Raw genomic sequence first — 24,840 nt, 5'->3', positions numbered from 1 at the left:
AGTGTGATCCATTTGGCTGATAATTTCTTGTTTTGTTTGAGAACTTAACCAGATCTGTATCTCGCATTCACAGATTACAGAGAATTTACAAGTTACTGACTTCCTGTACAGGAACTATATTCACCATAAGAAATTCCATCAATAACTATGGCTTGTAGCTTTTCTGTGAGGGTACCCTTAGGCTGTAAACTTTTTTTTTATTGATAGTATGTTCTGCAACAGCGGGATCTTTGGGTCTTGATTTAGTTCTCATCACAGGGAGATATTTATGTATCCATGGCTATATTGTTGTTTAGGTTGTACTGTTGTGCACATTTTAACTGTTTTTTTTTGGTGGGGGATTGTGGAATGGATTATTTTCTGAAACATGTGCAAAATGTCACTATGTTGTCATGAGGAAAGGACCCTGCAAAGGTTCAGAGTAGGCAGCTATATTGACTTATGTGACACTGTTTTCACAATTTAATACTTGTACACAGGCTCTTAATTTACAAAAGAGGCAGACTATGTCTGTTCTGCAGTAAGCCGGTTTGTAATCTTTTGTATACACTGAGCTGTGCATACAGAGCTCAAGCTATGATCCGGTCAGAGCTGGGACCTCGAAATGAATGAGCTCCCATACACATGCACAGAGGTTATGTTTTTCCAGCCTGGCCAATCAACATAGCCGATGATCCCGAACCTAAAATAGGCCCAGGTGAACGTGCCTGCTCCCACTTTTTTCATTTTAAAGTTTAGTTACTATAAGATGGAACCATGGCATCTCACAGTATAAATATGTGCTGAAAAACCCAATGATAGGTGTATCTACACATACAGTTTCTCCTAGTCTACCTGTAAGTCCCACAAATGTATGTCGATCTTGCCACTGATGTGCAACGTATGCAGCTTTATGTGGTGAAGTAGCAATGATGCTGTGTTGCTTTTAAATTCAGAGCAGACTTGTTGTTTTTATGTAGGCTTTGCCTGCTTGCACTTCAGTGGAATAAAAAAAAAATTGCAAGGGGCATTGTCACTGCTGATTCACCAGCCTATTGCTTCTCACATAGTACATGGTCACTGCCTATTGCTTTCTAGATTGGAAGTACTGCTGCTGAAACCCTCCCACTGTGGGCTGCAGTGTCTGGGAGGGGGAGCATATGATGGAAAAATAAAGAAGGATTTTAATCAGTTATTAGAGATAAAAGAAGTTTGTTTTATTATTTACTTTATGAGGTTTGTTCATCAAATATTAACTGAATTCAGTACTTGCTTAAACTGCTGACAGATGCCTTTAGTTGTGATTTAATGTAGCTGCAGGAATTCGTTAGCTGACTGGAGACAGAAAGCTTTTAGAAAAATACCTTAATCTTTGCTGAGAAATAAAGAAAAATATGACTTACTGCAAGGGTGTCCCAGAACTTTCACTTCATCTATTGCAATGTATCCCTGTTGATCTGAAGTAATAACTTCAAAGTAGACCTGAAAATATTAACAATATTAAGTAATTAATTCACAATATAATATTTTGAATCTGTTTTACAAAGTTATTGTTAAATACAAGTTAAAAACACAAAAACTCCTTATTGCATTCTAAATGGCACAAATTCCAGCTTATGGCTCATACTTACCTTGTACTTGTTCAGGACCTGTCATTGCTACAGGGATGGATGCTGCCATCTTTACTGTCGGCTCCACTGCAAACTTCAATGGGGATAGCGATCCTGTTTATTGATTGGATGATGTAGCTTCTGCGTATGCATATTATCTCCGGCAGCTGGCTCTGTGTGCAGCAAAACCACACAGAGCCAAGCTCTAAAATAGATGACGCATGCATTTCCTAGAGTTCATCCTTAATCATTAATGTTTTTTTGACAATATTAAAGCAGAACATAGAATTGTTTTCGATCTAACACATGCTGCATTTAAAGTCCGCGTTGAATTAATATATGAGGAAGAATACCTGAGTTTCTTTTACAGGCCATAGTGTAATGTTTCTTTTCTGTAAAGCAATGGTGTCATTTTTGTTTCTATTCTTGAAATATTTTAATTGCATTATGTAAAATAGTATACATGGAGCTAGATAAAGCTAAATCAACATACAGATTGATGATGTGTAATGTGACTATCAGATTCCTTGGCTTTGTTGAGTGCACGGCACCTGTCTGGGCATAATTGTTGCTTATGTTTGTTTTTAGATGCAGCAGAACTGATTACACTGATTATAAGTTAGGGACTTCCCTAATTAGATCAGAATCTTCACTTCCAAATGTTGAACACCACATTGGCACAACACTGAGGCAGATGTAATCTGCTTGTTCTACATTATTCCAGGCTTTGCAGGATTCACATGGGTAACCTTCATGCAAGCAATGATGTGCTATTGTAAATTGTCATTGATCAATAAATGGTGTTGTGTTGGTAATCCAAGTGTCTATAACGGCCTCGTCACCCATCTGTCTTCACAGAGTGCAAATTAACAATTTATAAGAGCAGCTACATGGCAATGATTCAATAAAAGAAACATGAGCTTTCATGCATTTAGCACATTACAGCATCCATCCAGTGCTGTTTAAAAAAGAGCAATTCATAATTAGGATGTTTTTACTGGGACAATGGGAATAAAAGCTAAGGAAGATACACATATTCTTTGGCAGAAGTAGGGATGGTTGTGATCCAGCTAGATTTAAGATTATGATTGTTTGAAATGTATGGTTAATAGAAAGTACTCAGAAAGTACTTTTTTGCTTCCCACAAGTGCCCTCCTCCAAATGACCAGTTAGAAAACTGCCTAGTAAAGTATACTGCATTCACTGGTTGTAGTTTAGTTTAGTTTTAGACTTGTACTGCATGTAACCTTTGGGCTGTAACCTTTGGGCACCGGTGTAGAGTGCAGGTAGAATATCTCCTGTTTAAATTCTTTTATACAAATTGCTCATATACTCCAGTAAAATTTATAATAAAGAGCAATAGGAAGAGCTTCTGTGATAAATATTTTCTGTCTGAAAAGTCTACATGCAATAGAAGGCAAAGCAATCATTCCCTCATCCAAGCAGTTGTTACCCTTTCATCATGCCTAGATTACCTATAGGCAGGAAAATACATTACCAAGAATGCTTTGCAGTCAGACATGTAGATGTTGTCATTGTCACTACTGGAACAGACTATGAAATAACAGCCAAATATCTTTTTCTCTTCTACAATGAGATTTGTTCCATGTGTGAGATACTCCATATAGTCCTCTAGGGGTGATACCAGTTGTTTGTAATAAAACATAGACAAATCCCTAAATATCACTCCAAGCTCTAAAATTGTAAGCTCTAAAGGATCTTCCTTTAAACCAAATAATTAGCAGACAGATAGAAAATGGACAGGTACTGTTACTGACTCTCAACCAATTTAGCATCTGTTTTGCAACTGTGGTCTACAAGTGTAATTTTGCAGTAATTACTTCATTAGAAACTTCCTTTTAGATAGGGAAATATATTATTATCAATAATATTACCTTCTATTTTATGACAGCAACGTGTTATGCAGAGCTTTATAAAGCCCATAGTTATCTTACTATAAGTCTGATTTATTAAAGCTCTCCCAAACTAGAGAAGATAGACTTTCATGGGAGAACCTAGGTGATCCAGCAAACCTGGGATGGATCAGGTACAGCAGTGTTCCCCAACCCCTGAGCTGCGGGGTGTTGGTTCGTGACTGGTGAGTTGGGGGCTGCAAATGACAGGAGCTGGCTCTAAAGCTAGTAAAAGTGAGACAGCAGGAGCGCAATCAGCGGAGCGTCTCTCTTCACACTGCTTACACAGGAGCGGCTGAGAATGGCAGAGCAATGTATGTAAGGCTTCCACTTCTCTGCCATTCCAAACAGCTCTGCCACCTGACAGAATACCAGCTCTCTTATACTACTCCGCTATTCTCAGCTAGTGTGCTGTCAGGAGGCCGAGCTGCTGAGAATAGCAGATTATTGTAAGATGTACATATACCGGGCCGTGGGAAAATTTTAATAACGGACCCTGCTGTCAGAAAGGTTGGGAACAACTGAAGTACAGGACTGAAAATTTTTGCCAATTAATAGTAAATTATATATAAAAAAATCATCCCAGGTTTGCTGAATCAACCAGGTTCTCCCATGATAGTCTATCTTCTCCAGTCCTGAAGAGCTTTACTAAATCAGACCCATTGGGCCTAATTTTAAAAATCTCTCCAGTGCTGTGGAGAATACACCTCCACAAGTGAAGCTGGGTGATCCATCAAACCTGGGATGGATTTTTTAAAAGTAATTTGCTATTTGTTAAAAAATGTTTTGAATCCTGGACCAGATCCATTCCAGATTTGCTAGATCACCCAGCTTCACTGATGAAAGCGTATCCTCTTAAGCTTTGGAGAATTTTAATAAATCAGGTCTATTGCGTACAACAAAGAGTCTCACAGCCTAATGTCCCTACCATAGTCATATGTCATTGACAATTTTGGTGGGAAGCCAATTAACCTGCATATTTTTTACACATTAGCATTTTATTTATACTCAAAACAATTCTAAATATCCAAACTGTATAGTATTCAAAACTATTTAGTAACTTCAAGATTTAATACATACAGTACAGATAACCATCTCTACTAAAGAGCTGAACAAACTACAAGTGGCCTTTAATGAAGAGTGTATAGTGCCACATCTTTAGCTGCTCTATTTAACTACCAAAGAATTGACACCAATCAGCTGTCACAACAGGGGATGGTGGATCAACTCTGTGACAAAGAGCACACTAGATAAAAGTGTTTTCTATTCTGTGTCTCCTTTTAAAATAAATCAGCATTTGCCAAGTATTCTTTAATGAAAGCTCAGGGTGAAATTTGCTGAGAGGTTTAACTCTAAAGAAATACTGTAGAGATAAATTAAATACGGTATTGTCAGAGTGCTGCTGTGCCCAAATATAACACAAGCAAGTGTTCACGGCCTCTTGCTCATCCGGTGATTTTATCAATACCTGAAATATTTAACGCTCCATCTGCCTGTTATAAAACACGACAGCCATGTGTGTATGAATGTCACTACTTTGACAGGACTTCAGTGGAGGGAGGTGTAGATGGCATGTGATCTCCTATCGTAGAGGAAATCAACATCATAGATTGTTCTGCCTGGCTGGATTCTGGTACTGATTCTCTCATGAGTCTGTCATGCCAAGGAAAAGTATATTTTAAGCTGGGATGCAGTTTTTGAAGCAGGTAAATGTTCACTTTCAATAAGAAGCACAGGGACAATAGTCAAAAACAAAGAATCTGTCTGTGATTCCCCATGAGGTCTGAAATGTGAATCTCACTACCTAGTAGCTGTCATCTGTCCCTGACATTTTAGGATATTGTTAGATTTTGGAGATATGCCCCGGCAAAGATTCTAATTTCAAACTTTTTAAACCTGATTTTAAAAAGCATTTGAATAAAAGCTCTTCAGTTTTGGAATATTATTCTAACCAGCAGTAAACAATGGTTCTCTAAAACAGTGTTGTCATTAACAACCAATGTAAATGACTTCAACATTTTATTATCACTACAATATATTCAAGTGACTGATATGATGCTACATTACGGCATTTCAGTGCACTTATGAAGAATGGAGAATTTATTTTTTTGTTCACTGGCACTTTGAAGCTAAACGACAGGCTAACAGCTATACACACAGTTACAACACAGTTATAACGCACTTTCTGACAATTTCTGCCCATCCAGTCCCGAAGGTAACACTTTGGCAGATAAATTGCTAATTTGAATTTTCTTTACTGCATTTAACTAAAACTAATAGGACATCACCCCACCTTCAATCTGTAATTGGACCGAAAAGACTGATGGCTTTTTGTGGTGCAAAATCTCACAGTTGGCTGCTCCCAGTGTACCCAGAAGCAGCAAATTGCACTGCATTTAACCAGATTTTCCACGAGAGACAGGAACAGACTGATGAGATCATTCCTCTGCTCTCTCCTCAGACCAGAATGTTAATTAATCAGCATATAAATATGCAGCAAGTCCACTTGGCTAATGGTGCTAACCTTTTTCAGGTGCTTCTTCCACTGAGTTTTTCTGGCATTACAGGAGGCTCATAGCAAGTCACATTTACTCAATGAACACCAGAAGTAAAACACAAGAGTATCTAAACCCAAAAATATAAATGTCATATATTCTCTTTTTTTTCTGATGGTCCTACCATTTATACTCTTCCTGTTCCACAGGGACAATTCCTATTGAATATATAAAGGAGCAACTTGTCACCCTAAGTAATGAACGGGGCTAGTACTATAGCATACTCCCTCCTAAACCAATCCATATCTTTATATTAAACAGCCCTACAAACTGGAATCAGGAGCTCAGGAAACTTCAGTTGCTGCACGGAACATTGTTTACAGCACTGATGTCCTGATTGCTGTGTGACCTTAATGAAGTCATTGCTGTCCAAGGGCCAGAGAGAATGAATATGTATATATCTCTGCAGGGCCAGATGAATTACTTCCTAATAAATATCCCTCTGAACAAGTTTTAATAAAACAAAGATCATAATTTTTAATAAATTAATCTTGCACATAATTAGCCAAGGATTTGTAAAAATTGTTCTAATATTACTGAACTATGCAATTTTTTAGGCCTACCTGTATTATCGAATGTATAATAATCCAGTATTAATATAGCAGACTACCTAGAAAAGGTAAATAATTAATTTAGTAGGCTGTGGGAGCAAATGGTATAACTCAATTTTTTTTAAAAAAATGATTGCGTTTCTGACATTCATTTCTTCATTTCACCTTTCCCATATGCTTTATATTATAAGAAGCGCGTGCCATTTTCGCAGGTCAACATCTTAGTGCAATCACAGTTGGTGAGATCCTGCTGAGCTTTTTATTAAGTCACTATGAAGCCCAACCTAGTCAGCTGCGAAAATAGAAAGAAAGAGCTGATAGAATTCACATCATCTTAACTCATATTGGAATTAAGAAACTGGCTGACAAAGAGATGCAAATAGATGCAATGGAGATATCTGTTATGTGTGTAATGCTTAAGAAAAAGTATTTAAAAAAAATATTCTTGCAGTTTTTAAAGAGGGGTAAAAGGGAGTAAAATACAAGCATCTTCTACCTACTTGAACCCCACTCCTGCAGACCCCCACTCATGCAGACCCCTCCTCTCATGCCACCGGTCTCCTGCAGTCCTACCTCTATGAAGCTCTGTTCTGCCATCGTAGGCAATGTGAAGATGCTAGAATTACCACCTGGATGGTTTTCTACAGGCTGGTAAAAAAGGACTTGATGCCAATATTAGTAAGAAAATATTTTTTACCAAAAAAAAGTGGCAACCCTAGAGGAGGTTAACAGTCTATCCACAACTCAAGACAAAGGTCTTGCTTATCTTCCTAATAAAATTGTCTTCATTTGGCTAGGTTAAAACTTGTGTTTCCTTGCAGCTTCTGAGGGTTGCCATCTTGCCAGCCACTTGGCCTCCTAAGGAACCAGTCTTGGCATATTTTACAGGGGACGGCAGGGGGGCAGTACTAAACTGCTCACTACTACCCTAAATGATTCCCTATGGGCTGCGGCAGGTGGGATGCTACATGCAGTTCATCACCCGAGGAAGTGGTTTAGGGGCGTAGGGACGCAGTAACTGCACCAGAGCCTAACATCTAGTTCAAATCAGGCCTATTGCAAGCAAAGGAAAAAAGTTAAAGATAAAAACAAAAAAACATAGTTTATACTGCAGGATTCTATACAAAAATACAGCATTCAAAGCTACTGCCTTTATTTCCCTTCCATTGATGCCATTTTCAGTAGTTACACATGTAGGAAATCATAAAAGAAAAATGACAGTCATTAGGGTGGCATTTTAATGCACTTAATAGTAAAACAACATTGACACTTCCAATATATCTCCGGTGAGAAAATGTGTGACTTAAAACAGTGCTAGGCTTTCCATCATTTATGGTCCATGACTTCCCTGGCTTGAGAAATGATATTCTCATTCTATCCTCATCAGCATGTATTTTATCAGATCAGACTTGACTTCACCTGCTGCAAGAAGAATAGGAGAAACCTAAGTGACTTGAAGAAATGTAACAGAAATATTTATTGAGAACGATTTGGTTTAAAAGTAACATTTTTGCTCATGGGGACGGATTTGTCAAATGAAGGAAATGTGCAGCATTCAGTACTATTAAAAACTCCACAGAGAACAGGAATCAACATCCTGTTTTATGAATGATTAATTTAATTAAACAAGACTCAGGTTTCATATTCTTCTTTGTTGTGCTTGTGATTTAAAGGAATTAATTAATGTTCTGCTAAAGAACGCCAGTTGTAACATTATGTCTCTCTATTGCTGAGAGATTTAAACATATAAAAAACTGCTACACTAAAAAAAAAACAAAAAAAAAAAAACATTAACTTGTGACTACAGTGCAGAGAAAATAGCACACACATAAGCCATAGTGTAGCAAAACTCCCTGCAAACTCAGGACAAAATACTGCCCTGTGCTTTTCAGAATAAAGAATATGGAACCTTACAATAATCATTTTAGTTATAAAAGTTCTTTAGCAGTGCAATCATCAATCAGTCTTGCGGCCCCCATGATCAATTTTTTGGTCAGTCCTGGATTTTCATAGAGATAACAAGCACAAGGAAATCTCTATGATCTAAAAAATCAGGAGGTTCAAAACAACAAATAGAGAAGTGGTGCCAAATTTGGCTACAAGCCGATCTTCCGTGGTCATCCCCTCCACTATCTCCCTCAACCTACTATGTGGCTACTATTTGCAGGTACCTGTGATAAAAACAACTGACTGCTACATAAAACTAAATGGAAAATGTCTACTGTTTTAATATTTATTACCTACATATAATGTTTACTTGCACAGCATAGGCTTTAATGTAGTGCAGATGAAACACCTGTCAACAAGAGGCTAATCTCATGGTTCAAAGAGATTAAAAATTCTCCTGCAGTTGAGCCTCTAGATAGCTGACTGAAGAGGAGGGGAGATAGAGGAGTAGCCAAAGGGGTTTGTAGTAGTGGCTTGAAGGGTTGCCAACCGTATCAGCAGGGATTGCCTTGTTTTTAATAAATTAATGTATTCCCGCTCTGGGCCACATTTATAGTTCATGCTGCCCAGGCACACATGAATATTGGTAGTTTTTAGGCTACATAACTTTTTACTATCAACTATGGTACATGAATATTCCCAATCTTTATATATACACACATATATATATATATATATATATATAAATATATACATTATATATAATATAATGTATTTATATATACATATATATATATATATATATATATATATATATATATATATATAAAAGCCATGTTTAATTTTTTCCTGGGAATGTCTGGCTACCTACTGACTTGTCTTATTCCTTGTCATGAGACACCAGCATTGTATAATACTATAAATTACATGTGTTTTTAAAAAGTAGCTCAATCTGTCTTTATAATAATCCTCTGTAATTCTCTACAGGGCATGATTTAGATTGGGAGAGGAAGGAACAGAAGAAACTAAACAGGCGTCACTACTTTGGGTAAACAGGGAGCTGGATAATAGGAACTGAGAGCACAGGATGACCTCATCAGTGTTTTTTCTGCTCATTCACTCTTCAATCACAGGATGTTGTGATTTCCTTTACCTTCTATTTGTATATCTTAAATTACGTACATACAGTTTTCACTGAAGGTTACACTAGCTTAGGTATTTTTTTAATCATATGTCCAGCCTAAATTTTCCACCCAATTTTGCTAGCAGTACCAAGTACACATGGTATTGTAAACCCTTTCACACCTTGATACAATAAGAGCTGCTGTGCTAAGCATTGTTGTGCAGTTAGGTTACACTGATATGTTATGGGTGAAGGGAAAGTTCTCTCCATCATTTTACAGAAAGTGGAACGTTTAGGGAAAAGTCAGATTAACCTTTTTAATATTAAAAATTGAATAATTTGCCAAAAACCCACTGTTATCACATACTTCACAACACTACAATATATATATATATATATATATATATATATATATATATATATATATATATATATTTGTACAACTTTAATGTTTCAGTTACTGAACAAAAAACTGGAAAAGCTGCACTCTGTTTATTTTGCTATGCACAGCAGGCGTCATATCAGTAATATTATTGAATAATTGTCTACTCAGCATCTCTTAACCTGCTTCATCCAAAAACTGACTGATAACTTGGAAAAATTATGATGCAGCAACGCAGCAAAATGTAAATAAACTCTCAGTGAAGATAAAGGGAGTTTCCATCCATATTTGAGCAGATTATGCTGGCCAATAAATACAGAAGTTTACTTTCTGGGTGATAATAGAATGGTCTGAATTATGAAAATCTTACCATGAATGGGCAGAGTTAAAAAACACACAAATTAGAACTTAGGAATGGTGAAAATCTGTATCATCAGCTGACACATTCTTCCAGTTCTGTCATGAGTAAAAAATTGTTCTCAAAACTAGCAATCATATGTGTCTAGAAACAGTTGTTCCATTGAAGACACCGGATTGCTTGCATCACTCAAAAGTGACAAGCAGCTTTCAGAACATGTCTTTCATTCCTGCGCAAAGACAACTCATGTAAAATGATGCATGTACTATTTTCTGGAAGCTTCTACATGAGTATGACATTATGGATAAGGCCAAGGTAGCATTTTAGTGCAGCCTTAAGGGCATTTGCTTGTCATTTTGTCCATACAAGTCAATGCAAAACCAACAAGATAAAATTAAAGAAAAACTCATATGTTATCCATTGACTACATTGACCTCCATCAAATTCATTCTTTAAATTTTACAATTTTTTGTTTTGATTCTGATAGTACAGGTAGTCCCCTGTGGTAGTCCACATACATATTTATTGACATTTTATGATAATTAGCAGTAGGACATGTCATCAAATGGGAATAATGATCTGTGTATCTAACATGTTCAACAGTAACTCTATTCTGTTGCTTACAGAATTCTTTTAGCAGAAATTGTTCCTAAAACTTAACAAAGATCCTCAACTTGACTGTTTGTTGTAGTAAAAACTTCCAAAACACATATAAGGGCAGACAGGTCCCATTACAAGGTGAAAGTGGTGCTTGACCTCTCTGGCAGCGGGTTGAGCTACTGAACTCTGAAAAGGATTCTTTACATGAGGTTATTCATCAGATATGTGCCAAACAGGAAGCAGTGAATCAACGTACCAAAACAATGATCCTCCCTGCATCACTGAAGAGCAAAATTAGCTTTTATCCTCACTACTTTTCCCAGCTGCGTTTGCCGAACATGCTGAACGTTATCATTACCCATCCGGAATGGGAGACCAAAGATAACATGTCACTTGCCAAGAGTAATGGAAATATTGTGCCCTCTCTAAATGAAGCCATACGTCCTCTGTCCAAAGAAATAAATAGGAGCAGCAAAGGATGGAGAGTTTCCTAAAAAAATCAATACATGGAGGCCAATGCATCAAATAAAATGGCACAAGTGTAAAATATCACAACATAGAGAAGATCGTAAAAAAAGCACTCTGTGCAAGGCATTTATGATAAGTATTACAAAATGCTTGGTATGTAGGTTATTATACCTAAAATATTTCTATAAATGTAGGCATGCCAAAAAAGGTTTATACTTTTTTACAAGGGTTTTGAAACTGCAGTACATCTTAAAAGAACTGGATTGGCCACCAGCAAGACAGAGCTATTATAGCATTGATTTATAAACGTGTGCTGGTGCAAAGTTCTAGGGTAATACCCAAATATAAAAATGAAGGATGATGGAATTCAGTGAATGAAGAAGTCATTACCCTAAAAGTGCACAACTATGTGATAATTGACCAGCATATGTTATAAATGTCTGCAAAACAGACATAGAACCTGCTCAGAGACAATGAGAATAGGTATAAGATAGGTGCAGGTAAAGGCAAGCTTCTATCAAAGGTGTCTAAATTAATCCAATTCACATCACTTTGAATGGATAAAATGTTCCTTTTGAGCATTCCCTATACACAGATAATTAAAATGGGAAAATTCTCTAGTAAATACCTTATTCATTAGCTGGAGATCTCGCAACTTGCATTTTGTGTCAGTTTGCCTACTTTTACCATTTACAAAACAAACCCCGCTATCAAAATGATAAATGCAATCCCTTGTCTCAAAATTATTCTTATATCTTACATGATTTTACATGATCTGATAGGTCGGATAAAGTGTCAAATGAGGAAGAACCAGTCTATAGTACAGCTTTAGTCAAATGTATGCATGTTGACTGAGAATAAAAAAAGTAAAAGCTGACGTACCTATAGATACCTTCCATTAGATTTGTAGCCCTGGCTATCCACTCCTAAGATTTACCCAATTTTATGACATATCCCTGTCTAGCATAAGGCCTGTTTTTAATATACTGCATCTACTCCCTCAATCTATGACTCGCTAGTGAAGAAGGAGTAGATTGATGTGCTCATTTATTGGTCACAATGCTCCTAGCACTGAGATTGGCTACATGCATTGCTTCTTTTCCCCTCTCTGAGCTCTACTGTATAACAGACTGCAGAAGGTTACCAATTCAAATTCAGGAAGCAACACTGCCTTGCATGAATTAGATTGTAAGCTCATTTGAAAAACAGTTAAACCTGACTTGTTCTAATGTGGCGACAAATGCTGCACTGCTCCTGAATTGAGGACCGCCACTCTTATATAGACTGTGCTGCACGGCAAATGGATAAAAACACATTTATGGGGCAGTGGCTATAAGCATTGTCATTGCAGATTTACAAGACTTTTTAATCAGCATCTGGAATACCCAGCTCTATCCACTGCATTCTGGATTGGCAGCACCATCTCTGCTAAAAAAATCAATGTGAGCTGCCATGTCTGCAGGAAGATAATGGGAGACACATATAATAGAAAGTTTGGCTCAGTTAGGGAAGGTAAAAGACATTTTATCTTGATTTCAGTTGAATTTTTTTTTATTTCTGTAACTAGCAAAAGGAAACAATTGAACAAGTCTATAAAAAATAAAAAAAACAGAATCCAATAATGTGATGGTACAGTCCAGTCCCATTTGTCCATGAGAACTTACATACAACTGGTTCTGTCTTGGATCCAGCAATTGTTAAAACAAAACATGCAATGATGATGTTAATGAATTTGTTTTTTTTTTTGTAATACATAGGACACTGGGGGCACACGGTGCTAGGAAGATGTGCATATGAGGTATGGCAAGCTATTTGTGCAGAAATCTTCTTTTATTTTAAAAATGATCAAATATTTACACTGGTTGATATGTACATGATTCATCAGCAACTTGCTTTTTTGAAGTAAACATTTGTAATTCGCTAATTTAGATAAATTTGTTTGGTGATAAATATATAAATGTTTATAGTAACAGGAAATATAACACTTCTTTTACATAAAGCTGGGAAACAAACTAGACCTGGTGGTCGCAATAAAAGTTGTCATTAACTAGACACTGTGCGAAGCCCTAATCAAAGGATGATTTCCATCTTAAATTGCTACCAATGATAATTAGCTTGCAATTTGTTGTGTTTCCAGAATGGCCCTGTATAACACTGTCACATGTAATAGAAACTGCATAATTCAATCTACTGTGATTAACGTGATAGAGACCAGCATTTAAAGTTCACACGTCTTTCTTTTTTAATTATATGCTCAACATCATTTAAATGTAAACTACGTTCATCAACCCCCTACTCTGTGTGAATGTTCTTCAAGCTCACTTACTGCAGGAAATCAACACTATAAACTTTCCTAAAGGGATAGCAGTAGCAACACGAAGGCAAAAAAATTTTAGTTTTTTTGTTTTGAAGTGAATGTTAAAGCGGAAGTAAGCCTAAAAAAATCACTCACCTTTCCCTTCGCAGATCCGTCAATCCCTCCAGAGGTTTCCTGGATCGGGTCCCGCGTCCTGGTATCCTCCTTCGTCCTGGCACGGAGGAAGCGCAAGGTGCTGCCATCTTCTTTACCCTCCTTCTACCTTTTTTCTTACGTCTCCTGATTTTGTACTGTGCAGGTGTGAGATTGGGTGACATAGATGGGGAATAAAGATCCTCCCTATTTTTACCTTATACAAAAGGGTTGGCCATCATTCTATTTAAGGTAAACATTTTAGTTTAGGTCCGCTTTAATTATTAATGCACAGTAAAACAATAGTAGATTTTAACAAATTGTTTTGTTTTTTTATTTGTATTTTTAATATTACTTATTTACATTTTTACATATTACATTTACAGCTGATATCCAGTCAATCCTATTTTTATATTTGTTTTATATAGAGGAAGAGAAAGTTTAGAATTTCTGTTTTGTTTTTTTTAAAGGAGAGAGAGAGAACCAGAAAAACTTCTAGAGATGGGTTAGACCAGTGTTTCCCAACCAGTGTTCTGTTGATCCTTGGAGTTCCTGCAGAGGTTGCTAGGGGGTCTTTGAGCAATGAGTAATTTGTGCCTCGCAGGGCAGTTACCACTGACACCAATTATCATTTTTGCTATCTGTAAGGGTAACATTCTTCCTGTTGCCTGACAATGTAAGAGACATTCTTTCCAATATGAAGGTTATTTCAAGGTTTCCCCCATTTTGAAAAGGTCAAGAAAGGTTGGATTAGACTATCTGTCATATGTTATCCCTCCTGTGTCTTCCTGTAACCCTTTTCAGTGATTACTTGCCCCATACCACCAGCATAGGGATGACTTTGTAACTGTAATAGTTTATTATTTACCCTTAATCATACAGCTGAGAAAAGCTAATATCACATGTCTTTTCCAAATTTGGATCTATTCATGGTTTAAAAATGCAGTATGACACTAATCATGCTAAGTTTTCTTGAGACACCATCCTGTCCCACATTATTTTTAATTTTTTTAATACTGGATACAATATCTGGCCTTGATACAGCATACATTACATAAACTGTATTATCCAAGCTGCAGAAATACATCAATTCATTAATCAGACACTAATGTGAATAAATGAAAAATGTGTATTGATCTGATTTTCCATATTGTCACCGTTCTCTAGAAATACAATGCATATGTGATTATGGTTTTAATCTTCTGAAATGACAAACCAAATTTAGAAGTTATAAAAAATGAGTTCTTTGCAATGCCATTGACAAGGTTTTTATGCATACAGAAAATTGCTGCACATTGTCATTAATATATTGATGTTTGCACTGACTTCAACGACATAGCATTGTAAATGACAGGCATATGATATAGATTACAATGTTTGTTCATTTGTAATTGTGGGAGACAGCAAAAGAGAGAACATTCAAAACCAACATCAATATCTCTACAATAATATCTACACAAATCATAAGCTGTGGGATAATACTGGGTAGCATGGATACTGAACTTCGAGGCATGTTTTTGTTTTCCTTTTCCTACCTTTCTCACCTTTGAGTAACATCCCCTATAAACTGTGTTGGTAGGTACCACAATAAAATGGCACACACAATGGTTTACAGCATACCTGGTAAAAATTGGGCCAGAAGGTGCTTATTGCCAGTTCTGCTCGATTCCACATCCCAGTTGCTGGTCCTGATATATTCCACACGGGGCTTCCCATTGCCCCATTATTTTCTGTTACGTAGATGTTTAGCAGTCCAGGTAAGGCTCCACTCTTGCTAGACACAAAGTAGTGAAAGTCAATGCAATGTGTGTCATTCTCTTTGAGTTGAGGCAATAACAAAAGTGCCTTCTGCCCAGCCAACCTTCCAGACGTATTCACCATCATAAAGGACCCTAAAATGGAAAACAACCTAAAATCAGTATAATTATATTTTTCCAAAAGAAACAGTTTGCCAAGTACTATAAGTACATAAACATTAACGTACGTTTTTTGTCAGTATATATGGGCTTTTTATTCATTATGATGCAATATGACATGCTAAATAACACTTCAAGTTTATTCTGCTTATATTTTCTCCCTAATTTTTGTGCAAATATGAGTAAATATCAATCTGGAGGAGTGGACATATCAACGCAGACAGTCATTACAGGCAGGAAAAGGCTAAATGATCCAGGACATCTAGGAATAAAGGTGGGTTCTATCTGATGTTTTTGCAGCTTCTGATACACAATGAGTCTGATTAAGCCCAAGACTGGAGAAGACTATCATGGGAGAACCTGGGTGATCCAACAAACTTTGAATGGATCAGGTCAGAATTAAAACATTTGTTAACAGCAAAAGATTTTTAGGAAATACATTTCAGGTTTGTTGAATCATTCAGACCCACTGTGACAAACTGCTGGAGCAAACACATATCAACAAAAAAATTACACAAATGTCTACAGCAGAGGTCGGCAAACTCCGGCCTTTAGTTCAGATACGCCCTAGCCGGGAGTTTGCTCCAGCCTAACGCCCCCTGGCCAATCCGGCCTAACCTCGGCCGGGAACCTGCTGCGTAAACCAACTCCCGGAGCCGCCGGACGCGCATGCAGTTCTTGAGCCTCTGGGTTGTAGCTCTCTTCCCTATTTACCAGGGCCGGGATTAACACTTCTACCGCCGGGGTAAATAGGGAACATTCCCTCTTCTCTGTATGCCTTGCGGAGGAGGATTTGCCTTCAGGAGGTATCCCTGGTGGGGGGCAGAGCCATTAGAACGGGACTCAAGAAAGAGTCAGGCCTAGTGTGCTCCTGCCTACCCCTGAAATGGCCAAAAAAGATTACTGACCTCTGGTCTACAGGATGTGACCAATGTCTTAGGGAAGGGGGGGGGGGCATGTACAAAGAGAGGGGAACACTACTAAAAATGACATACAATAATGTCAGTTAAAAAGCAACATTAGCTAGCTTACTACATTTTAAAACCCTTTCTAACATACTGCAGGCATTGCTACAATTCCCATTCAGTGAAAACATGGTGTGGCTTTAGCAGGTTGTCCATAACCTTTAGTGTATTAGCATGAGCAAACCCCAGGAAAAAGTGAACCTCTGCTTTTAGAAGGTATGACTTATTGTGGTAAGTTACCTTGAATGGTATTCACCAGTTTGTGTATTTATTTAGTTTTTTTCTTCTTGTAATGTACAGATTTAGCATGATATGCTATGTGCAGACATCTTTCCTTTTAAAGAGCTTTCACTGCTGCTGCTAGATGCATTAAGCAAATTAATCCATCTTAGGCATTTGTTCTAAAAATGCACTGCATTATTTTTATTACAAACTTCATACGCTACATACTGAATCAACAAAGTTGGAAATCCATTTTATGCACATTTTACATTTAGCTCTAATAAGCACAGTGAGAAAGAAGAAAGTAGATATAAATGTAGACTGTGAAAATCCTTGCCAAGATAAATGATTTAGGGATATTCAGGAGCTAAATATAAAACTTTCTGAAAAAATGGTAAAAAGGACCACTATTATGTTGCCAGGACTGGATGTAGAGAATCTAGCACTGACATACATATCTGATTTTTTAACATACTTGGCCAAAAAAACGTTGGCACTCTGGATATTCTGCTCCATGGCAAAACCTTATGATGGCATAGGAAACAAAGAAAAACAACATGAGCACCTATTCAAGATGTGATCCTTGTGTAACCAAGTTTCCAAACTAGTTTGGCTGTTCTCAATACGGCAGTCAGGCATACAATCACACATTTTCGGATTTCAAAGATTGGGGTCCCTCTTTCCATTCTTCCTTATTCACTTGACTTTCACTTCAGATAACCAGACCAGTCATCTGAACAAAAGTTTCAGAAAAGAGGATTTCTCAACAATAAATGTCTGTTGTACAAGTCCAATAAAAAAATCAGCATATTGGACAGTTTTTATGACTCCAGAACATAAAATGACAATAACTATTTGTAAAAATGTCGATCATTTGTGCCTGTAAAATAAGGTATTTATTGCTGTGGATTTCTTAGGGCACTGGGGATACAGGCTGAGCCATAAGCCAATTAAAAAAGAGTTGTAGGAAGAAAAGGGTGTCAGCATTATATTATTTCATTACAGTGGGGAACGCATTTTTTTGTTAAGTTAGATCTTACACTTGTTTTTTACTAATTTTTTGGTGGTGAATCCAGAAATGACCAGTTTTTTGCTATCACATCCAGTTTTCACGATGCAGGGTACCCTCCATTTTTATAAAAAAACATACAAATTTTACATAAAAATAAAAAAAATTATGAAATCATTACCTGAATGTACTGTTTATTTAAATTTATTTTGTTCATACAAAGGATTTATTGTTACTCTATGACATTGTTTTACAGTAAAACATTTGAAAATTAATAGGGTAAGTGGTTAAGGTAAAAATTTACGCCTATAGCTTTTCCTGAAGTGTTCAGTGTTAGGACAATCCCGCTGGATGCTCCAACAATACTCAGCCATCATATGTACATCCCATCTACCCTAACACCATCCTTCCATGACCTTCAAATCTTGGCGGAAATGTTCACCTTGCTCATCACTGACTGCACCAAGGTTTTCCGGGAAGTTAGAAAGATGGCTATGCAGAAAATGGACCTTGATGCTCATATTGCAACCAAGCATTTTGTAGCTCCCCAAGAGTTTCTGGACAAGTTCTGTGTAATTATTTGCTTGTGTGTTTCCAGGAAAGTCCTTGACAATGGCTTTGAATTATAACCAAGCATTCTTTTTGACTTCTGACACTGTCCTGATGAAATGTTCATCTTTGATGAGCTGCCGAATCTGTGGCCCATCAAATACACCGGCCTTTATTTTTCCAAATGACAGGCTAGGAAATGCCAAATTAGGTACTTGAAACAGTCTCTTCCAGTTGGCAAAGCTTTAACGAACTGCTTCATCAGACCCAGTTTCATGTGCAGAGGTGGAAATATAATATTCTTTCTATCAACACGTGGCTCATTTGGAATGTTTTGATCACCTGGTTTAAGGGCAGATCTTGGAGGCCAATTCCTTTCCACCCAATGCCTCCCTGAAGCTTTGCTGTCCCACATGAACAGATAACAGAGATACTTGGTGTATCTGCATTGCTGACCAAGAAGGAAGCATACCATTTTAAGGTCAACACAGATGACCCAATTGTGTTGGTGATAATAAAACAACTCAATGACTCTCTTTATGTCTGCATATATGCAATGGGACTGACCCTAAATTTTTGCCATTGTGAAGGAGGACACAATTTAAGCTCTGCTTTGCGCTTTCGATAAATGGTGGCCATTCAGTTAAGTTATAGATTGGAATTCCCAAATCCTCCATTAAACCAGGTATGGTATGGCAATACACAAAGCCACTGTCAGTTCTTCGAAAGTACTGCAGAAATGCAATTTCTCTGGTTCAAAAGTACGATGCCTTCATTCCTTTTTCAAGTAAGTTTTTCTCATGCAGTCTTGATGCTACTAGGAGTTCTGAAGCCTTCGTTGATAGTCCCAAATCACGTGCCAAATCACTCATTTCATGCTGATCAAATTCCTTATGAACAGAGTTCTCTTCAATTTCAAACTCTTCATCATTGCTGTCACCTAGTTCATCACCATAATCATGTCCTTCAAGAGAGGGTAGTGTAACGAAAACCGGCACTGGGATTTCATTTGAATGACCCACTGGGCGTATAGCCGATGGTAGCCTAGGATACTCTATGTTACATTTATTTTTCTTGTTATATCCTGAAGTTTTCACTATAAAAAAGTCACTGAAATGATTTCCTTGCTTACGCCAAACCATAGGTATACCAAATGGCATCTTATCATGTGTTCCGTTTGTCCACATCCGTAAACCCTCGACACACTGTTTGCACACCTTATGAGGGACCCAAGACTTATGTTGATCACCAAGTTTAGCTTTGAAATATGCCAAATAGGCTTGCTCTATAAATAGACTGATGTTCCCCCTTTGACTGGTAATGGTGAAACTGCCACAGATATAACAAAATGAATCAGGGTTGTTTGGGCACTTATGACAAGAAACAGCAGAGCCAGACATGATCTGAAAGAAGAAAAATATGTGTGTAAGTAGAAAAATAAATTTTGTTTATTCACTACGTAGAGCAGCGCGCAACCTCTGACCACACTGTCCTGCGTGTAAATGAATAGCCTATACAAATCCACACTACATTAATCATAATATTATAAGGGGTTAGGAAAAAAACCTAACGTGATAAAAGAAAACTAACTGTGCTTTCTGAATCAGCATACCTGTTTTACTGTAAATAAGCTTAAAAATGAAAGTCAACAAAAAATGTGTTTAAAATTGTTCCACAGTGTTATTTATTAAACATTGACATGTTGAATTCTTTTCAGTGACTGGCCAAACACCATTTACTATATATGCACAGTGAACTGGGCAAGTCAGGATTTGTCTTACCAACCTTGAAAAGTATTGATTTTCCCTTTATTTGAACTCTATGCAATGCTGCAGGCAGAGAATATTATATCCAATCCCTAATTTATCATTTAAATACACCTTTACTTATAATTCTAAAAAAATATATGAAAAAACTGCTGCAAATGATGAAAAATAAAGTTTGCCTAAGTGGGGCACGCAGTTCACACTTACGAGTTAAATAATATCCATTGCATTGAAATAGCAAAGAAAGAGTTTAAGCAGTTTCATGTAGACTTATGGGGCCTGATTTATTAAAGCTCCCCAAGGCTGGAGAGGATAAACTTTCATCAGTGAAGCTGGGTGATCCAGAAAACCTGGAATGGATCTGGTCAAGGATTCAAACCATTTGCTAGCAAATGACTTTGAAGAAATCCATTCCAGGTTTGCTGGATCACCCAGCTTCACTGATGAAAGTGTATCCTCACCAGCCTTGTATAACTTTAATAAATTAGGTCCATAATATCTACTGACAATCCCTTCATATATTACAAAAATAAAAATTCAGATTGACACACAAAGAAATCCAACTTTTGCAAATTAAAACTATATTTTGTTTTTAAATATTGGCTCATCTCTACATTCAAAATTGTTACCTGGGTTAAAAGCAACAGTACCGACCCCTGTGATTCTAAAATTCAACTATGTTATTCCTGATGACAAGTAATTTGTTCAGTATGTGCAAGACAATGCATCCAAACCTAGCACACTTATCTGAGGCACATGTCTATTATATAATGTAATTTCCATAATCCCCTCCAGCTATATCTACATGATATTGAAAAGAATTGAGAGAAAAGGCTTGTACTCAATTTTATGAGATAAGACCCAGCGGCTGAGCCCCTTGCTTTCTGCTGTTTTAGATCTAGAACAGTTTTTGTGTTGTTTGCCATATCTATTACTCGGGTCGGATTTAGACAGCATTGTCACACTTTATGTGAATTTGATTTTGCTTTCAATGGATCTGAATGTGAAGACTGGCTGATATTTGCATAAACATATAATACAATCAACAAATGTTTTTTTAGATGCCTACACATTGAACTTGGTGTTCATCACTCACAGCAATACAAACACAAATGGGTTTGCCCTCTGTAAATGGTGTGAAGTCTATTCCTATCAAACTCATGCACAAGACAGACATCCAAACAGCATGAATAAAGCAAGGGTAGACTATAACAATATATAAAAGACAAGCGCAAGAGTGCCACTGCCAGACAGCATTCACTACAAACATGGAAAAATTAGTAAATTAAAGTCATACCAGTACATTTAAAGTCATATTTGAGATTTGAAAATGTAGGAAAGACAAATTATGAATCAAAGGTAACAGTTTAAAAAAAAAATTCCAAAAAGAGTAAAAAAAAAAAAACTCTGGCAGAAAAACATACAAACCAGATTATTAGTTCATGATAATACTGATTTGTATTAGAGCTCCTAGATGAATCGATGGGGTGCCCTAGTTCTTCAACATTCATGTTACATTTCTAAAGTTTGCACTGCAAAAAACTGATATTTTATATCAGAAATTGGTGGATGTATGTATGGTGTTATACTTGTGGAGGAAAAGGGGGATTGCTGGTATAACAAAAAGGTTAAAACATTAAAAGTTTAGTTAAGGTTAAAGGGTAGCTTAACCTAACAACAAAATCTAAAATACTGCAGCAAACCAGAACATAAATGCGAGAACTGCTTTAGATTTGTATTCTGCACAGAAAATTCCTGTCCATCTGCTGAGCCAAAAGTGCAGTTTTCCTTTCACTTCCAGAAAATTTGTTAAAATTTGAAATGACATTCCAAACAATGTATTTTTTCTTTTATGAACTTCTATCACCCCCACCCCTATGTAATAAAGAGTGAAAGTGATGATTGCAGTGCAAACTGTATGACCACTGGAGGCTGACAACACAAAATCACTGCTATGCAATTAGAAATAGTTGTCAGCCTGCCCACCAAGCTCCTTCAGTTGGCCATTGGGCTGCCTATCAGGTTTGTGGATGTCTTTTGTAGCCCTAACATTTTCAGCGGTTTAAGGCACATTTTGTTAAAACAATTAATACATCAAAAGATTTAGGAGTCTAGAAACTTTTGCTAAAATCTAATCTAATCTTCTACTTATTTTATATGTCATGTAGATGTCAATATCTTGGATGCTTTCTGAATTCTTAAAAAGATGTACTTGTGTTCCTCTGCAAGTTCATTATTCCCAGTATTAGCTGGTAAGCTAATACCACAGTGATAATGGAGTTCAGGATATTATTTGGGGCTTCAAGTCTCCTGATTACCCTCATCTTTTTTTTTTTTTTTACTAATCCTTAGTCACCATTCCTTTGTGTTCTAGTAATAAGGATCACAGAGGTCACACTGAGAAAGAGAAGAATTATTGGCTGGAAAATGTCAATGGTAGGCAAACTCCTATTACTTTTGTACTGCTAGGATTTTTTTCTAGCTACAGGGGGTTATTTTATAATGTAAAGTAATTTAACTTTCAGGCTTCTGATATAGAGAACAGAAGTAATATCTTCTCTTTGACATAATGCACTTCGTAGGCTTGACCTTTACTGGAGAATCAGAGTATAAGTTTCAGAACAAGCAGAGAGAACGGTACTGTGTTAACTAATGTCAAATATGAAATCATGAACTCTGAGCAGTAAAAAAAAAAGGCAAAAGAGTGGTGTATGAACATTCACACAGGCCCTTAAAAAGAGGAAGCCTTCCTGCCCATTCATCTTAATTTGGAGTCTGCTTATAAATTACTGAACCTCTGCCCATACAAACTTTTTGCTTCAGAACTTTAGAAAATTTCAACCACTTTAATCAAAAAAAGAACTTTGTGTAATGACCTTGATTATTCAGTCTCAGTCACTTTTTAAGAACCAGACATTCATTGAAAATCTATTAAATGGAGCTACAACTAACTCATCTTGCAAATAATTGGCATAGTTCAATCTTTCGAGCACCCAGTTTGTGTTAAGGATGCAGATGTAAGTGATACTTGATCTTTGGATTGTTCTACACACTGTATAAAGTCTTACAAAACATTGTTCCTGAGTCACTGGAAACAAAACTAAATTTTACAATGCCAAGCTTACTGTCATGTTCACCTTACTGAATTTGCAAAGCAATTTCTTAAAGGATTTCTGGGACAACTTATTCAACACATTGAGGTTGATTCACTAAAGGAATATAGACTGTTCACATAGCAAAGGGAAATTTCAATTAGCTTAGTAAATGAGATAAAACTCTGACAACTTCAATCATCCAATCATATGCAAAGAAATATCTTGTATATATATCTTGAATATATTTTGTATATCTTATGTTTTTTTTTAGATTGTTTGGCACATGTTTGGGTATTCTTTGTAAAGTGAACTTTCACTACTTTCACTATGCTAACCACACTTGCTCTTGCATATCTTCTGGGTGCTGATCTCTTCTCCTATATCAAACGAGGACAACAAACTGGCAAGATGTTTTTTTTCTGATATCAACAGAAGAATGTATGCCTATGTTTTGGTACATTTGCACTATACCTGATGATGATGTCTTACAAAGGAACCATCCTACAATAATCAATGATCAGGACAGATCAGAGATCCATCCAAACTCCCATTGTTCGTAGGTTCCTGTAATATGTACAGTATCTGCTACAATGGGGTACGTCCAGGTATAGCCTAGGAAATCATGGTATCTTAAGGCCAAAATACCCTTGTTCTTGGTACTTTAAAAAAGACTCTTTCTTTTCATATACTATAGTTTAGCATCTTGATAGACCAGGTTCATGAGTATTATATATGAAAGATAAATGTGTTATGTTGCAGGCTTTTTTGACAGCATCACACCACAATTTGTGCCTATTTAGAACAAATCACAAATGACTGTTAGACCATGTTCAATTTAAAATTTGGAGATTTAGGATTTGTTAATTGTTATCCTCAAGAGTTCTTTTAAAGTACCTATGTTGTTAGTGTATACCCATTAGAGCCAACAGTGGTTAGCAGTCTTGAAACAAAAGAAGTCCAGGAGGAACTTTACTTATTATGCCCTAAGCTTGCAATTACTTTTAATGCATTTTATATTACTGTTATCTGTACTTGGAAATTGCAATCAATGAAGCTGCCATAGAGGTTATTCACACCTTAATGTATAACACTTTCAAAGAGTAGTCAGTGAATAGCAATATGTAAAAAAACGCCTAGATATGGGATAGGATTGGAACGCTAGGATATACTAACAATCTGCAAAGATCGAAAAAAAGAAAAATCTAATATCACTTGCTATATGTTAGGCTATCTGCACATTAGTGTCTTTTGTCCTCTCTTTTCCAAATACAAGTGGAGAGATACATCAATGACATGTGCAGAGTAACTTGCAGAGAGAACTATAGCATTCTATCGAAGAACAGATCTATATTGTCATTGGGCTTTGTGGAGAACAGAGATGCATCAGAGAAAAGCACATTGTGCATTGTGTACTTTTTTCTTTCACACTCTCTCTCTCTGTTT

The 24,840-nt window shown here is 36.7% G+C and overlaps 1 protein-coding gene across 10 annotated transcripts in view; it reads right to left on the bottom strand.

Annotated features, from left to right (window-relative positions):
* The window catches only part of PTPRM (protein tyrosine phosphatase receptor type M), a 416,833-nt gene that overhangs the window by 263,666 nt on the left and 128,327 nt on the right, over window positions 1-24,840 (bottom strand). For all 10 annotated transcript variants that reach the window (XM_072411414.1, XM_072411419.1, XM_072411415.1 and 7 more), the window contains exons 3-4: window positions 15,496-15,767; window positions 1,383-1,461 (exon numbers count right to left, since the gene is read on the bottom strand). In XM_072411414.1, the coding sequence (XP_072267515.1) occupies window positions 1,383-1,461; window positions 15,496-15,767 (351 nt within the window). The remainder of the gene's footprint in view (window positions 1-1,382; window positions 1,462-15,495; window positions 15,768-24,840) is intronic.

This window comes from Pyxicephalus adspersus, chromosome 5, assembly GCF_032062135.1.
Source record: "Pyxicephalus adspersus chromosome 5, UCB_Pads_2.0, whole genome shotgun sequence".
NCBI lineage: Eukaryota > Metazoa > Chordata > Amphibia > Anura > Pyxicephalidae > Pyxicephalus > Pyxicephalus adspersus.
Note: the sequence above shows the minus strand (reverse complement) of the source record. Positions and strands in the feature narration are given on the sequence as shown.